Source organism: Eubalaena glacialis, chromosome 16, assembly GCF_028564815.1.
Source record: "Eubalaena glacialis isolate mEubGla1 chromosome 16, mEubGla1.1.hap2.+ XY, whole genome shotgun sequence".
NCBI classification, from domain to species: Eukaryota; Metazoa; Chordata; class Mammalia; order Artiodactyla; family Balaenidae; genus Eubalaena; species Eubalaena glacialis.
In genome coordinates this window covers 74,467,362-74,485,464 of record NC_083731.1, presented here as the reverse complement: position 1 = coordinate 74,485,464, position 18,103 = coordinate 74,467,362, and the positions used below count along the sequence as shown (strand labels likewise).

The 18,103-nt window shown below is 44.0% G+C and overlaps 1 protein-coding gene across 1 annotated transcript in view; it reads left to right on the top strand.

The window, feature by feature from the left end:
• Positions 1 to 18,103, top strand: part of ATP7B (ATPase copper transporting beta) — a 77,142-nt gene that overhangs the window by 22,909 nt on the left and 36,130 nt on the right. Inside the window, 1 exon segment of the mRNA XM_061171123.1 lies at positions 14,956 to 16,144. Coding sequence (XP_061027106.1) covers positions 14,956 to 16,144 — 1,189 coding nt within the window.

The window sequence follows — 18,103 nt, the reverse complement described above, 5'->3', positions numbered from 1 at the left end:
GAGTAGATGGAAAAAAAAAATACTACTTAGATATAAAGGGAAGTTTTCATAAGTCCTTTTTGCTCCTTGAAGAGTTATTTTTGTTTCTTCTGGTGTTAATTGTTTAAAAAGTCTTTAAAAGTAAGGGAGATTTTGTGAGTAGAGATTTTTTGAAATGTACTATGCAAGAGATATTTGTATGTTGATGGAGATTTATGAACATCCATTTATGCAGTGCACAGTCAACTTTTATGTTTCTAGTTGAATGTCTTAAGAGAGCAAAATAATTTTATTTTTTTTGTAAAATGCTTGAGAGCATTTCTTTCTTTTTTTTTTTTTTGAGAGCATTTCTTTAGAATGTTCAAACTACTACTTCACATAATTCAGCCTATGTCTGAGGTATTTGAATGTGAAATATTCTAATTGTTTTTAATGGCCACTTCCAACCTCATGGAACGAGGAAAGCAACCTGAAACTGGCCTGGGAGCCCTTCAGAAAGGAGGGCTCTGGGCTGGAGGCCAGGCTGGAGGCCGGGGTAGAGGCTGTGGCTGCAAGAGAGTCAGGTGCAGATCTGCGCCCTTGCTGGCCTGTGGGACCTGGCAGGTGAGCCTTGGACTCCTCCAGCTTCAGATTCCTGGAATGAGAAGTCCTGCCTCTCTGGGACGTGAAAGTACCTTGTCGAGTACTCTGTAAACGCACAATGGTATCATCTCTGCCGAAATGATCTTCAGCAGGACTCCCAGCGCGGAGATGTGTTTGGTGCTCTCTGAATGTCTGGTAGAACTCTGTCAGCCAGTTAATCCATCTGAGCACAGTTGCAACTATTTTTTTCTGAAGCTCTGATTGTAAAAGCAACGCCTGCTCATTATACAAAACAAATTTAACATGAGGCAAGGGGAATATGGAAAAATATAAAGAAAATAGAAACAGCCACATACTTCAGCCATTTTGCCACTACACACGTGAATATGTATACGTGAGTTTGTGTATGTGTACGTAGTACTATATACCTTCTATTTTTTACTTAATATTTTGTGGATATATATACACACATACACACACACACACATACACATACACATGCATATACATTATATAATTTAAATTAATTACCCTCAAATGGGGGAAATTTGTAGTAGCTGATTTATGATAAAAACCAAACTAAGTGTCAGTTACAATTGAGTATTTGTTCACTGTTACAGTGTATTGACTCAAAGTCTGCTATAAATCAAACTCTGGATCTACTTGAGAGCTATCTTATTTAGTACTTGGTATGTGGAAGGGACTTGTCACCTCATTTAATCATTATCCTCCTTTAACAAACAGAAACCTGAGATCAAGAGGTTAGGTAATCTGGGGACTTCCCTGGTGGCACAGAGGTTAAGAATCCTCCTGCCGATGCAGGGAACACGGGTTTGATCCCTGGTCGGGGAAGATCCCACATGCCGCAGAGCAACTAAGCCCGCGAGCCACAACTACTGAGCCCGCGTGCCACAACTACTGAAGCCCGCGCGCCTAGGGCCCATTCTCCGCAACAAGAGAAGCCACCGCAAGAGAAGCCCGCGCACCGCAATGAAGAGTAGCCCCCGCTCGCCGCCAACTAGAGAAAGCCCGTGTGCAGCAATGAAGACCCAACACAGCCAAAAATAAATAAATAAATTTATTTATTAAAAAAAAAAAAAGAGGTTAGTTAATCTGCCTGAAGGATTTAATACCAGGTCTGTCTGAGGACAGGCCCCTTGCTTTTCTGTTGGGACAGGGAAGTATTTAACATGTTGGGTGAGATGGGGTTTGAAAACATCTGAGTATTGCAGAACTGCTAATCCATAGTGAAAGAAAAGTTAGCTTTTAGGTTACGCATTGTTCACAAAAGACGCAGGTAGGTGCTCTGAAGAAAACATTTCAAAATTGTGTTTGTGGTTAGTGGATTTGTATGCTTGTATTTACATTTCTCATACCATGTAGAGTATGTTCTATGCGGTTTAGAATGAAGACGTGATGTTGGGCGAGGGGTCAGTTTCTTCTGTGTTTTGGACAGAGGGGGAAGTGCCTTTCTGAAAGGCATAACTGGTCAAAGCATAGTCTGGAGAGGCCATCCCTCCCTCCCCCCTATGTTAGATTCTCCTCTTCACTGGTGTGAGCAGGCTCCGTGGGTCAGGCCACGCCTGGTGGGCTTCCCAGGCAGTTACTCCACCACAACCCCTACCCTGCCAGGAGCGCGCTCACCAAAGAGGAGAAGGCGGGGGCCTCAGCGCCCTGGCCTGGCTCTTCTGGCCCTGCGTCCACAGGCCTCCCTGGGGCTCTTGTTTCCTCTCAGGCCTGGGACGATAGCCTGGAAAGAAACAGGCTCCTGCCTCTCAGAACCCCTCTGGGGAGTTGTGGGCAGCAGAGATTCCTGGCCCTCGATCCAGCTGGAGGGTGTAGGGAGTTCCCCTTTCTGCTCAGCACTGCCTGCCTGGGCCTCCGCACCCATGGCCTTCCTGACGGCTGTCGCCAAGCTAGGCCGCCGTGTTATGTGTCTTTCTCTTCCACATCGGGCAGTGTATCGGTCTACGGTAAGTAAGCTGTTGAGTGAGTGAACAGATAGGTGAACCGGAAGTGATTTCTGTGGCAGGAGGGAGGACTGATGTTGGAAGCACTGAACTGATTGATGACTGTGATTGGAGTGTTGGGTTGTGGGCTTAACCATTTTAGAAAGCAACCTGTAGGAGTCTGTGCTGGGTGAGGGTGGGCAGGCTGGGTTTTATTTTTGCCTAGAGGAAACCAAGACAGCCCAGCTGGCACAGGCGCACCCCTGCTGAGTAAAGGAAAAAAATGGCTGAAGGGGGTGATCTAGTCACTTAAAGATGTCACTAGCAAATTGTCATGGGATCATCATCAACCGTACTACATACAGTATTATTCACTTTTCTAGAGAACTTGTATTTCTTTATTTTCCCCTAAAATTAGTGTCTGCTGGATGTAAACATCAATAACAAAGAATAGAAGTGTGGATCTCTTCCTCTAGAAAAATAGGGAACAGTGTATACTCTTACACAGTTCTGCAACTTTTTCCCCCTTTAATCTACCAGGGATGTCTTTCCATGTCAATACATGTAAATTCACCTTTTTTAAAAAGCCACTACAAGAAACTAACACACTATTGTAAAGCAATTATACTTCAATAAAGATGTTTAAAAAAAAAAAAAAAAAGCCACTACATAAAATTCTATTGGATGGATACTTTATGTAACCTGTTCTCTATAGAAGAATATTTAGATGGTTTCCACGTTTTCACTAGTGAGTGTACCAATGGACATTCTCATGTCACTGTATATCTATATGATGAAATACCCAGAAATGGAATTACTGGGACAAAGGCAATGGGCATTTAATATCTTGACAGATATTGCTTCATTGCTCTCAGAAAGGTTGTGTAAATTTACTTTTCTACCAACATCATCTCATATAGTGAGTGACATCCATCATATCATATAGATTTTTTTTTAAAAAGGGAAAAAAATTTTTTTTTCTTGTGATGAGAACTCAGGATTTACCCTAATAACAACTTTCATATATACCATACAGCAGTGTTAACTATAGCCGTCATGTTGTGTATTACATCCCTAGTATTTATTTGTCTTATAACTGGAAGTTTGTAGCTTTTGACCACCTTCATCCTATTCCCCCTCCCGCCCACCGCCTCAGGTAACCACAAATCTGATCTCTTTTTCTGAGTTTTTTTTTTTTCCTTTTTGTTTTAGATTCCACATATAAGTGAGGTCATACAGTATTTGTCTTTCTCTGTCTGATTTAGCATAATGCCCTCAAGGACCATCCATGTTGTCACAAATGGTGGGATTTCCTTTTTTATGGCTAAATAATATTCCATTGTGTATATATACCACATTTTCTATATCTATTCATCTATTGATGGACACTTAGGTTGTTTCCATGTCTTTGCTATTGTAAATAATGCTGCTGTGAACATGGGGGTGCATATATCTCTTCAACACAGTGTTTTCATTTCCTTTAAATAAATACCCAGGAGTGGAATTGCTGGATTATATGGTAGTTCTATTTTCAATTTTTTGAGGAACCTCCATACTGTTTTCCACTGTAGCTGTAGCAATTTACATTCCCACCAACGGTGCACAAGGGTTCCCTTTTTTCCATATCCTCACTAGCATTTGTTATCTCTTGCCTTTTTTTTTTAAAACATCTTTATTGGAATATAATTGCTTTACAATGTTGTGTTAGTTTCTGCTGTACAACAAAGTGAATCAGCTATACATATACATATATTCCCATATCCTCTCCCTCTTGCGTCTGCCTCCCATCCTCCCTATCCCACCCCTCTAGGTGGTCACAAAGCACCGAGCTGATCTCCCTGTGCTATGTGGCTGCTTCCCACTAGCTATCTATTTTACATTTGGTAGTGTATATATGTCCATGACACTCTCTCACTTCGTCCCAGCTTACCCTTCCCCCTCCCCGTGTCCTCAAGTCCATTCTGTATGTCTGCATCTTTATTCCTGTCCTGCCCCTAGGTTCATCAGAACCATTTTTTTTTTTTTAGATTCCATATATACGTGTTAGCATACAGTATTTGTTTTTCTCTTTCTGACTGACTTCACTCTGTATGACAGACTCTAGGTCCATCCACCTCACTACAAATAACTCAATTTCTTTCTTTTTATGGCTGAGTAATATTCCATTGTATATATGTGCCACATCTTCTTTATCCATTCATCTGTCGATGGACACTTAGGTTGCTTCCATGTCCTGGCTATTGTAAATAGAGCTGCAATGAACATTGTGGTACATGACTCTTTTTGAATTATGGTTTTCTCGGGGTATATGCACAGTAGTGGGATTGCTGGGTCATATGGTGGTATCTCTTGCCTTTTTGATGATAACCATTCTAACAGGTATGAAGTCATATCTCATTGTGGTTTTGATTTGCATTTCTCTGATGATTGGTGATGTTTATCACCTTTACATGCATCTATTGGCTATTTGTATGTCTTTGGAAAAATATTCAGTTCCTCTTCCTATTTTTAATTGGATTAATTTTTTTTTGCTATTGCGTTGTATGAATTCTTTATTTAAATTTATTTTATTTATTTATTTTTGGCTGTGTTGGGTCTTCGTTGCTGCCCGCGGGCTTTCTCTAGTTGCGGCCAGCGGGAGCTACTGTTTGTTGTGGTGCGCGGACTTCTCATTGCGGCAGCTTCTCTTGTTGTGGAGCACGGGCCCTAGGCGCATGGGCATCAGTAGTTGTGGCATGCGGGCTCAGTAGTTGTGGCTCACCGGCTCTAGAGCACAAGCTCAGTAGTTGCAGCGCATGGGCTTAGTTGCTCCGCGGCATGTGGGATCTTCCCGGACCAGTGCTCAAACCTGTGTCCCCTGCACTGGCAGGCAGACTCTTAACCACTGTGTCACCAGGGAAGCCCAGTTGTATGAATTCTTTATGTATTTTGAACATTAACCCTTTATCAGAGATATGGTTTGCAAATATTTTTTTCCGTTCTGTAGGCCGTCTTTTAATTTTGTGGATTGTTTCTTTTGCTGTGTAGAAGCTTTTTAGTTTGATGTAGTTCCATCTGTTTATTTTTTATTTGGTTGCTTGCGCTTTCCATATCATATCCAAAAAATCATTGCTAAGACCCATGTCAAGGAGCTTTTTTCCCTATGTTTTCTTCTAGGAGTTTTATGGTTTCTGGTATTGCACGTAAGTCTCTAACCCATTAGAGTTAATCTTTGTGAGTGGTGTAAGACAGGGTCCCAATTTCATTCTTTCATTCTACATGTGAATACCCAGTTTCCCAGCACCACTTATTGAAAAGACTGCCTTTTCTCTGTTAAGTATTCTTGGCTCCCTTATCAAATATTAATTGACTGTATATTATTATTATTATTTTTGCAAAGGTTTATCAACCACTTACATTTCTTTTTCTGATTATTTTAAGTAGCAGGTTCCTATCGTGCATTTATAGATTAGCATAAATTATAAATATTAAGTTTATACCTAAGTCTTTCAAAGGAATATTTGTTTTCTGTACAGCTGGTCATACCTATAATTCTAGGTAGAAACCACTACCTTCATTAGCCATTATAGTATACATTTCTGTGTGATAAAATAGTGGCATTATTTCATCAAATCTGATGACCATATGCAATTTATCAATAATAATAATTAACAAGAAGAATAATCCCAAGTTCGTTGACTTCCATCACATAATATAAATACCCGAATTAACTTAACATTGTTTGTCTGACATTTTTTTCTAACCAGTCATAACATTGCATGTATCTAATGTAGGTCTTTTATATCATGATCTTACCATCATTCTGGGAAATGACTAGGGAATTATGACCTTATGGTTCTCACTCAGACTGTTTCATTCAAATGTAAAAAAATATTCTAAGATAATGACAGTTGCTTGATAGTGACAGGCCTGCTATTTAAAATTTCTTTGTTTGGGAGAGGCTTGAAATATAGAGTGTTATCAGAGAAGATTCTGAAGCAGAAAAAAATGCCATTACTTGATAAATGTCTGATGGAATAATTGTTACAGTAGGTGTAAGTTAAAAGCAACGGAATTCTCTGGAACGGCTGATAGTGAAGCTGTGCAGTGAGACTGTGAACAGGGTTTCTGAGGTACTATTGGGAAGTGCTTCTTGGAGAGGTCTTAGAGTTTGTGAATTTCTAAATTTTTATTTTTTTTGTACGTGGAAAACAACCTATGTTGTCTGTATGTGCTGAGGTTTGTTAATTTTATTTGTTGTTAATTTTATTCTCTTTTTTTCTCCTGGGCAAATAATGATACAGTGCCTTCAGTTTTTCAGTAAGGGTTTATATTTTTCCTCATCGTGATCAAGAGAAAGAAACAGGCAGTAAATGGTCATTTGCGTGGAATTTCCCAGAAAGTACGCAGTGAACAGCAGGGCTGGGGGAGGCCCTGAGGCCAGAGGTCAGGCTGGAGCCCACACAATCCAGGCACACTGTGCGCCCTCTTCGGTGTCTGAACTAATTAATACCTGAGTTTTGGCTTGTTTTTTCAGTACACAAACTGTAAATAATTCTCACTGGAAGTTCTTTCTGGACCTTTGTGAGCCAGTGTTAAAGGACAGTTTGAAGGGGTTGAGGCGGGCGTGGGGGAATATGTACACAAGTTTTAATGATTAGTTCTTATCAGTAAAACGGTGGAGAATAACAAGTTCCCTGCCTACTTCCCTGGACCACTTTTGAAGATCAAATGAGGCCATGTTTGTCTTCATAGTCAGTCATTTTCAAACATTTATGACGTTAGCCTTTTAAGTCCTCTTAGCATTCAGGCCTCCCTGCAGAACTGGGGTGGGCGTTATTGTTACCTCCTTTTACACCTAAGAAACCTGAGGCTTGGATTTGCTCACACAAGGCTGGAACTCCTACGCAAGACTGTCAGACATCCCTTCAAGAAATTCACAACTAATCGGAAGGGCCGGTATTTAAACACATAGATGTGAAAATGTTCTTTAGAGGATAAAGCCATGTAGAAATATGTCATCTGGGGCTTCCCTGGTGGCGCAGTGGTTGGGAGTCTGCCTGCCGGTGCAGGGGGCGCGGGTTCGAGCCCTAGTCTGGGAGGATCCCGCATGCCGCGGAGCGACTCGGCCCGTGAGCCGCAGTTGCTGAGCCTGCGCGTCTGGAGCCTGTGCTCGGCAGCGGGAGGCCGCGATAGTGAGAGGCCCGCGCACCGTGATGAAGAGTGGCCCCGCTTGCCACAACTGGAGAAGGCCCTCGCACAGAAACGAAGACCCAACACAGCCATACATACATACATACATACATACATAAAAAGAATGTAAGCAGACAAGAATAGCATTAAAAAAAAAAAAAGAAAGAAATATGTCATCTGTTCATCATTGCTGTCATCTTTATCACAATGATAATGTTATCGCTGCCTATGTCAGTGTGGTTTAGCGAAACATTTTCTTCCTTGCCTTAGAGGAACTGAAAAACCACATTTGTTTTCTGGTATAAAAGTAGTACTTGTCTGTTTTTTCATTCAGGTTTTACCAGTTGGAAAGTATATACAGATAGTGAAAAATCAGAGTGTCATAACTCACCCGTAGATAACCTCAATTTTGTGTATTAATACCTAAGTATGTATTCGTTTAAATCTATGTACGTACAGGTTTAACATGGGTACATTGATTCTTCTTCAGTGGGGGTCTTTGGGGGTCTTAGAGACCGACACCCACTTGCCTGGGGTGGTTTGGGTGGGATCTTTTCTTGAGTCACTTCTGCACCTTCTTCCCCGTGAATCTCCGATGCCCAGAGAATTCTCAGATACGAATAGAGCAGAGGGGCTTCCCTGGTGGCGCAGTGGTTAAGAATCCACCTGCCACGGGTTCGATCTCTGGTCCGGGAAGATCCCACATGCCGCGGAGCAACTAAGCCCGTGCGCCACAACTACTGAGCCTGCTCTCTAGAGCCCGCGAGCCACAACTACTGAAGCCTGTGTGCCTAGAGCCCGTGATCTGCAACAAGAGAGGCCACTGCAGTGAGAAGCCCGTGCACCACAACGAAGAGTAACCCCCGCTCGCCGCAACTAGAGAAAGCCCGCGCAGCAACGAAGACCCAACGCAGCCAGAGAATAGAACAGATACTAAGGGTTGCAGGCCAGGCCTAGACCCAGGCCGACCAGTGATCTTAGCCACACCCTCACCTCCATGCTGTGCTCACTCACCTGGATGTAACAACAACCTGATAGGTAGTGTCAGGGAGGAAGACGTTTTCCTCTACCTTTCTGGGTTCTTCTGGCTGGTCTAAGAATGAAGTTGACAAGAGACAGATTAACAGGAGAAAGTCAAACAGAAGTTTAATAACGTGAATACGTGGGAGAGACCAAGAAAAATTAACTCACAAAGATGGCCAAAGCCCACACCTTAAATGCCATCCTCAGCCAAAGACAGAAGAGGCTGTTGAGAGTGGGGAGAGTCAGTTAGGGGAAGTTACCAGGAAAAGCACAGTAAACAAGGGTGATTGTGGTACACATTTCAGTCATTTCCTTCTCCATTGATAAATCGAGTTTCTAGAGATTTGGTCAGCCTCCTCCTCCAGGGACAGAGCAGGAGATACCCTTACAAATGGAGATTTCCCTTACAAATACGTGTTTCTTACAAAAAGGCAGTTCCTACTTGGTTTTCAGAGCCCTTTCACTGTCTGCTGTTTACCAGAAAATAACTCACTTAAGACAATATGCCAAAGAGATGTATTTTAGGGTGGTAAATTCTGCTCCCCTATAGTAGTATGTGGCTATTTTTCTGTTTTCTTCATTTTGCTTTTCAGCATTGTAGTCTCTTCCCATAATTAACATGGCTAAAAAGAAAAAGTAACCTTCAAATTTCTTTTAAAAAAATAGAAAGCCTGCTGGACTTTGGGCTGGATTTAGATCCCAGCTCCGTTATTTAAATAACCTTGGATGAACCTCTGAGTGTTTCAGCAGTAAAACGGTGATAAGAATATCTACTTACAGAATTATCTTGAGCAGTAGGGATATAAAATGTCATCCTCATAAAGTAACGCCGAGAATCATTAGCTACTTGCTACTGTTGGGTCTGTGTACATATGAAAAAATCAGGACCTTTCTGTATTTTGAATTCCATGAAAGTTCAGGTGTATAGGGTTGTATGGGGTGGAGGTTATATACTGGAAAATTTGCAGGCACGTATAACGTTTTTGCCTCATAAGTTGTTAAGGGTGTTCCATATCCTTCAAAGTGAAAGAAGTCTCAGGATAAGTGGGTGAGTGGTATCCAATTTAAGGATGATGGGGATCCACCTGTAACTAAGAGAGCTCAGAAGTGGCTAGTGGTTCTTCCCTTGTACATGTAGTAGTATTGCTCTTTGACTTGTGATCACAGCCATTTTCTACAAGGCATGTCATTTCTGGGCTTTGCAATTTCAGTCTGGCTTTGAAAACTTTCATTAAAACATACCACCCGGGGCTTCCCTGGTGGCGCAGTGGTTGAGAATCTGCCTGCCAATGCAGGGGACACGGGTTCGAGCCCTGGTCTGGGAGGATCCCACATGCCACGGAGCAGCTGGGCCCGTGAGCCACAATTACTGAGCCTGCGCGTCTGGAGCCTGTGCTCCACAACAAGAGAGGCCGCGATGGTGAGAGGCCCGCGCACCGCGATGAAGAGTGGTCCCCGCTTGCCACAACTAGAGAAAGCCCTCGCACAGAAACGAAGACCCAACACAGCAATCAATCAATCAATCAATCAATCAATAAATAAGAACGTGAATTTCTTAAAAAAAACAAACAAACAAACAAAAAAAAAACATACCACCCCATTTCCAATTTCTTCATACTAGACTGGCCTATCTGAAGGTCTTATTTTCCTTTCCTGGCTCCATCTTAGCAAATCAAGAGTTTATATACCTTTCCCTATCTTTTCGTTTAAAAGCTCTGGTACTCTCAGCAAATTCCATGTGACCAGGCCGCCTAGAGAGGTGGCAAAGAATTGAAATTCATTTTTGGATTCCTCTCTGTGGAATTACCCTCTTCTCTGGTGTTTCCAGGCGCTTCTCAACCTCATGCCTACCGTACTAATAGTTTATTGAAAATTCAGAAGCCAGCAACCTGATGTTGGGCCTGCAGAAGAAGTCCCCAGTGTTTGTCCTCAAGGAGTGTATAATTTAGTGGGACTTAGACAACACTGGGAATTCTACCACGTTTTCCCTGGACACACAGTCTGTACCCTGGGCCCACTCTCCAATGTCCATTGCTTCTGATGAGCCCTTAAACCTAGACATGTTTGTGGGGTTTTTTTTTTGACATGTTTGTTTGTTTGAACTCAGTAGGGGAGTTTTTCCCCACCCCAGAGATTGTCTTCATTGAAGAACAGAATTAAAAGCACAGTATGTGTGTACACTTAAAAACGATCCAGATACCCAACAACTGTTATGAGATTGCCCCTAAACCAACAGGTACGCTGGTGTTTCATAAAGTTATGTTATTTGCAAAGCTTTGTCTTCTGTAACTGCTTGTCTTTAGAAGCCTGCCTTTGTAGAAGGGAGACCTCTGAGTATTATTTGCTACAAACAAATAGCTTCCAACACTTCTGCAAACTCCTTTAGCAGGAACATAGAATCAATAATCCAGGGATTAAGAGCCAGCTTTGTGGCTTGGGTTTGGTGAGTTGTAGCTCGACCTGGGACCAAGAAAAATAAATTGGGTAGTAAATCATTAGGGATTTGTTTTTCCAACAGACTGGGTGATTGACAGTTATGTCTTATAAGGAGGTAATTTCTGCTTTACTAAGATACTGTATTGAAGTATCTAAATATCTTTAGAATATCTTCTTAGTTTTTCCTGTATCTTTTTTTTTTTTTTTGGCCACACCAAGTGGCATGCAGGGTGTTAGTTCCCCGACCAGGGATTGAACTCAGGCCCCCTGCAGTGGAAGTGCACAGTCTTAACCACAGTCTTTCCCCGTGACCTGCATCTTTTTTCAGTTAAATAAGTATTTAATTCATACCAGTTACAATCAAGTCGCTGCTGCGGATCTCCTTTATGCTCACATTATTTTAATTTAATGTTTAAATTAATTATGTTTTAGAATTCGGTAACACATGTACATTGTACCGTAAGTTGTACAGTGAACAGTAACTCTTCCTTGCCACTCCTGTACCCCAGCTGCCTGACCCCTTCAGCTGCCCAGTCCACAAACTCTGTGCCAGCTTCTTATATATTCTTCCAAAGGTAACTCCATACATGCATAAACATCTGCGTGTGTAATATTCTTTTTCTCTCACAAACAGTGCTAGCATGCTGTGATAGACATATATTGGTGGTCCTCCCAGTGAACTCCACCTCCTTGTATGTAAACACTTATGTAATTCTCTCCCGTCTTGACTGAGCTTGGCCACGTGACTGGCTTTGGCCAATGGTGGATTAGCAGGTGTGATGCAAGCAGAGGCTTGCGAAGTGCTTGCACACTGGGACTTGTTCTCTGTGAATGCTAGCTATTGTGACACTCCCTCTCAGAACCCAGAAACACCCAACTGTGAGGTAGCCAGCCTAGCCATGTGCAGAGGCTACATGGAAGAGAACCAAGGTCCCTGCCAACAGCAGCCACCATCAACCTGCCAGCCATGTGATGAATGAGCCATCTTCTTGGAAGTGGAACCTCCAGCCCCATTCAGGCCACCTCAGGGACGAGCTTTCCCTGCCAAACCCTGTCCAAGTTGAAAAACTGTGAGCTGTCATCAGAAGGCACTGAGTTTGGTTTGTCATGAGCAGCGGATAACCGAAATACTAGATGCACTATATATTCTTTTTTCTTGTAAAAGATTTATTAATTATTTATTTATTTAATTTATTTTTGGCTGTGTTGGGTCTTAGTTGCAGCACGCAGGATCTTCGTTGAGGCATGCGGGATCTTTCATTGTGGTGCGTGGGCTTCTCTCTAGTTGCGGCATGCAGGTTTTCTCTTCTCTAGTGGCGCGCAGGTTCCAGGGTGCGTGGGCTCTGTAGTTTGCGGCTCACGGGCTCTAGTTGAGGCACACGAGCTCAGTAGTTGTGGTGCATGGGCTTAGTTGCCCCGTGGCATGTGGGATCTTAGTTCCCTGACCAGGGATCGAACCCTAGTCCCCTGCATTGTAAAATGAATTCTTTACCACTGGACCACCAGGGAAGTTCCTAGATGCACTGTATATTCTGTGCCTTGCTTTTTTCACTGAACTATATATTAAATACCAGTCTGTTTCACTGTTTATAGAGTTGCCTCATTCTTTTTAAGAGCTAGATAGTATTCCATTGTACATTTGTGCAGTAATTTATCAGCCTCTATTGATGGACATTTATATTGTTTTCAATCTGTTGTAGCATCTAATATCTTTGTTGCATGCTTCCTTTTGCATGCAAACAAATATATTTATTGCCTAAATTCTTAGAGAGTCACTGGGTCAAAGAATATGTGAATTTGTTATTTTAATAGATATTGCCAAGTTGCCCTCCCAAGAGGTAACACTCCCACTAACCCTGGGGAATGAATCAGTGGGTGCCAACTTGAATGGTGAAGACCATGTCAACCTCACATGTGAGGTTGGAATGTTATATTTCTCCTTTAATGTTGCTTTTCATATATTGAGAAGCCATTTGCATTTCCTTTTTGATGAACTGCCTTCTTTTTTCTGTTGGAATGTTGGCCTTTTTCTTTTTTGAAGGAGCTCTTTATATATTAAAGGAATTAGCTCTTAATTTGCTTAAGGTGAAAGCAAGTCTTTTTTTCTCTTGGTTTATCTTCTGCCTTGGTTTGAACAATTTTTTTTCCTCTTATTGTGGTTAGATATACCAAACTTTTATTTTATAGCTTCTGGATTTTCTTGCTTTTGTTTTGTCATATTTAGGCTTTCCCCACTCTGGGATTATAATAGATATTCTCCTGTGTTTTCATCTAGTATTTTTATTATTTTGCTTTTTACATCTTCATCTTTGATCTGTCTGAAATGTCTTCTGATATATAGATTCCAAATTTATATTTTTCCAAATAGGTTTCCCAGATGTCTACCCAGTCGTCCGTTAATACTGTTATGCCATGTCATCCTTATCATATACATTTCTGTATTTACACCACAGATAATTTCAGTATGTTTTTTGAATCCAACAAATTTTTGAGTTGCTATCTCATAAATTACTTAATTGTCCCTTTTTCTCTATTTTAAAATATTTTTTTAAGTTCCTTATAATTATTCATCCCAAACTAGCTTGTGATTTCCTCTGTGGATATACAAATGAATATTTATAGTCTGTTTTAAAAGTTATTTAAACTTTCATCTTGTTAAGCTGCTCAAAATCTGAAGTTGGAAAGATAAGCATTTTATGCACAGGGACAGAGAAGGTCAATCCATGTAATCGACCTTCAGCTGAAGATGAGTAGGATTGTGTAGGTGTCGAGTGACATGCTTTTTTATCAGGTGCCATATATAAAGGCCTGTGCCCAAATGTCTGAAGCAGGTAATAGTACTGGTATAAAAACTATATCTAGTTAAGAGAGTGGTGAGGCTGGGACCCTGTGAAAGGGAAGTTTTGTTAATAGAATGGCTGAGGCCACATCATGAGAAGAAATCAGGAAACTACACTTGAGCTGTGATACACTAAGAAAATGAATCTGTTTAATTTGGTGAAGCACATGTCGTTTTTAGGTAATGTCTACAGCGGCCCTGAGCACCCGGCGGGGCAGGGACTCAGCAGAGGCAGCACTAGAAGTGCCTTGTTCAGCCCAACTTCCTGTTCTTCCAGCTTTCCCCCTCCCGCTCCTCTTGGTCCCCTTGACACTGCTGTGCTCACTCCCGTGGCTCAAGGGGCGTCCTTCGAGACCTTTTTTCACAGGCACTGTGGTCTGGCCCCATGGGCTGGGAGGTCTGCATTTGGAACATGTGCCCTATGGTTGTTAAGTCTAACCCCTGCTAAGAGAGTGAGATGGACACCTCTAGAAAGAGATGCAGAATTAGGGTGTGGCCTATTCTGTGTATTTGCATTCCAGCAGGACCTCCAAAGTTTAAACTGAAAGGACCAAGTCCAGTGGGGAGATTTCAGGTGTCAGCTGGAGTCGGGGAGGTCTCGTGGGACTTGTGCCCTTCTGCTGTGGGCTGCTGTGCTCTCTGCCTCTGTCATAGGCCTGTCATGCTTGTTCTATGCGGGTCAGCCCCATCGTGCTCTCCTTTCCCACAGAAACCTTCATGCCTTCTACCAAGGTGGGCAGTTGACTTCTGGGTTCAGAATCACAGAAAGTCAGAGCTAGAAGGAACGCCTCTGAACCCTTTCATATGATAAGTAATGTCTTTATAGCTTTCTTCTCTTCTTTTGATGTTCTCATACTCTTGGGATGTTTGGACACCAGTGGTATTGTTTTCCATTTTCTCAGTGCCACACAAGCTGGGAGATTTTAGAAAACGTTTAGTTTTAAGGATAAAAAATGTTCTTTCTCTTCCTTTTAGATCCTGCCTAAGCTTTCCTGGCCTGCTCGAGCCTGGGAGCCAACGATGAAGCAGAGTTTTGCCTTTGACAACAATGGCTACGAGGACGGCCTGGATGGCGTGTGCCCCTCTCAGACGGCCACCGGCACCATCAGCATCGTGGGCATGACCTGCCAGTCGTGTGTGAAGTCCATCGAGGGCAGGGTGTCTAGTTTGAAAGGCATCATGAGCGTTAAGGTTTCCCTGGAGCAGGGCAGCGCCATGGTGGGGTACGTGCCCTCGGTCCTGAGCCTGCCTCAGGTTTGCTGTCAGATTGAGGACATGGGCTTCCAGGCCACTGTGGCGGAGGGAAAGGCTGCCTCCCGGCCATCCAGGTTCTCGCCCGCCCTGGAGGCTGTGGTCAAGCTTCGGGTGGAGGGCATGACCTGCCAGTCCTGCGTCAGCTCCATAGAAGGCAAGATCGGGAAACTGCAGGGCGTTGTGAGGGTCCGCGTCTCGCTCAGCAACCAGGAGGCAGTCATCACTTACCAGCCTTACCTTATCCAACCCCAAGACCTCAGGGACCGCGTGAACGACATGGGGTTTGAAGCCGTCATCAAGAACAAGGTGGCCCCCGTGAGCCTGGGACCTATTGACATCAGGCAGCTCCAGCGCATCCACCCAAAGGCCCCTCTGGCTTCCGTTAACCAGAATGGCAATAACTCAGAGAGCTCGGGGAGCCAGGGGGTGCCCCTGTATCTGAGAGTGGATGGAATGCACTGTAAGTCTTGTGTCCTGAACATCGAAGAAAATATTGGCCAGCAGCCAGGGGTTCAGAGTATCCAAGTGTCCCTGGAGAACAGGACTGCCCAAGTCCAGTACGACCCTTCCCGCATCTCCCCAGGGACCCTGCAGAGGGCCATTGAGGCTCTGCCACCTGGGAACTTTAAAGTCTCTCTACCCACTGGAGCGGAAGGGAGTGGGACGGACACCAGGAGCCCCCAGGCGCCCGGCGTGCCCTGCGCTGCAGTGCTGGCCATCGCTGGCATGACCTGCGAGTCCTGCGTCCAGTCCGTCGAGGGCCTGGTGTCCCAGAGGGAGGGAGTGCAGCGTATCTCGGTGTCTTTGGCTGAAGGGACAGGAACGGTTCTCTACGATCCATCTCTAACTCACCCAGCAGAACTCCGAGCTGCGGTGGAGGACATGGGATTCGAGGCCTCCGTCCTGGCTGGTACGTGGTTGATGCTAAGTTCCTTGGATTTTTAGCTTCTTTTCTGAAGAGAACACTGATTCTGTGTTTTTTTTTTTTTAATTATTATTTTTGGCTGTATTGGGTCTTCGTTGCTGCTCACGGGCTTTCTCTAGTTGTGGCGAGCGGGGGCTACTCTTTGTTGCGGTGCGCAGGCTCTGGGAGCACAGGCTTCAGTAGTTGCAGCACACGGGCTCAGTAGTTGCAACACACGGGCCCTAGAGCGCGAGGGCTTCAGTAGTTGCAGTGCGTGGGCTCAGTAGTTGTGGCGAGTGGGCTTTACTAGTTGTGGTGCACGGGCTCTAGAGTGCAGGCTCAGTAGTTGCGGCTTACGGGCTCTAGAGCACAGGCTCAGTAGTTGTGGCTCGCAGGCTCTAGAGCACAGGCTCAGTAGTTGTGGCGCACGGGCTTAGTTGCTCCGTGGCATGTGGGATCTTCCCGGACCAGGGCTCAAACCTGTGTCCCCTGCATTGGCAGGCAGATTCTTAACCACTGCGCCACCAGGGAAGCCCCTGTGTTCTTTTTAAAAAGAGTACTTTGGGAACACCTGGCCCTTCTCTCTCCAAAGGAAACATCATCATTTGCTCTGAGATTTCTCTGCTAAACAAAACAGAATAATAAAAACAACAGGACCCTGGTCTCACCACCTGGAGCCCATTCTGTTGAAAGTGGGAAAGAAGGGAAGGATGTGATGATGGTTTCCCTTCCCACCCACCCCCGACCATGGCTGTGAGAAGGGGGTGTGTGTGACAGCCTTCCCAAAGCGAGGTGCCCACATACCTTGATGCCACGTCACTAGACAGTTTCCAGGGTGGTGGCTCTCCCCAGGTCCCCTCCCATTGACCTGCCAGCCACTCACTTGTCTGTTTTCCCCTCCATTTCCTTCACTCGGGAGCCCGGCAAGTTGTTTTAGCGTCTTTCGTGTTTCTGCCCCTCACCAGGCCTGTGTGAGCTGTGGGCTGCTGAGCAGCGAGGTACCTTCCCCGCCCCCCCACCGAGAGCTTATGTGGTAGCAGGGAGGGGGAAACCACGCGGGGCAGCAGGTGTGAGCCCTGTGGGGGGGAAGGGGGGAGGCTAGGGAGGGCTCCCTCTTGGGGGGGGGGAGTGAGCCAGTGAGCCATGGGAGATGGCAGAAACCCGGCCGGCCCCCCTGTCCTGCCCCTCATGGCTGACTCCCACTCACTCCCCCGCCCCTGAGGAGCCCTTCTAGGCCCCTGCACCTCCCACCCCCAAGGGGAGCGGGTGAGTCATGTGGAGTGACTGGGCCCCATTCTGGGCTTTGTCTTTGTACCAAGTTTCAGGAAGGAGATTTGTTTTGTTTTTTTAAAGAAAAATCAATAAGGAAAACTGGAACAGTAAATCCTGTACTCAGAAGGTAAGACATGTAGTATGTAGTCGCCATCTGCTATATTTGTATGAGGTTTAAAGTCTTAAAACAGTGGAATCAAGTTATCAGCAGGAAAAAGAAATTTGCATTGAACTACATAATGCAGAATAATTGAACTTGACTAAGTAAACCTGGAGAGAAAACAGGGATTTTTATTGGCCAGAATTATGAGAATTATGTTTAGCCCAAGAGGTATTTAGGGAACCAGAAAAAATACAGGACACCTAGTTAAGTTTGAATTTCAGATAAACAATGAGTAATGTTTTAGTATTAGTATGTCCTGTGCAATATTTGAGACATACTAAAAAATTGCTGTTTATCTGAAATTCAATTTTACCTGGATGTCCTGTATTTTACCTGGCAGTCTTAATTTAGGATAAACCATAAGTGTGCTGGTGACTGTCTCTTATAGCCACTTAAATGCGAAAAAGGCATTATTTGTATTTGGTCGGCCATTCTGGATTGACCAGGGGCTCCTTGAGGACAGTCTTCAAACCATGTGATTTGTTTCTCCTTTGACTCCGCAGCACCCAGCACACAGTAGGTGTTTGTGA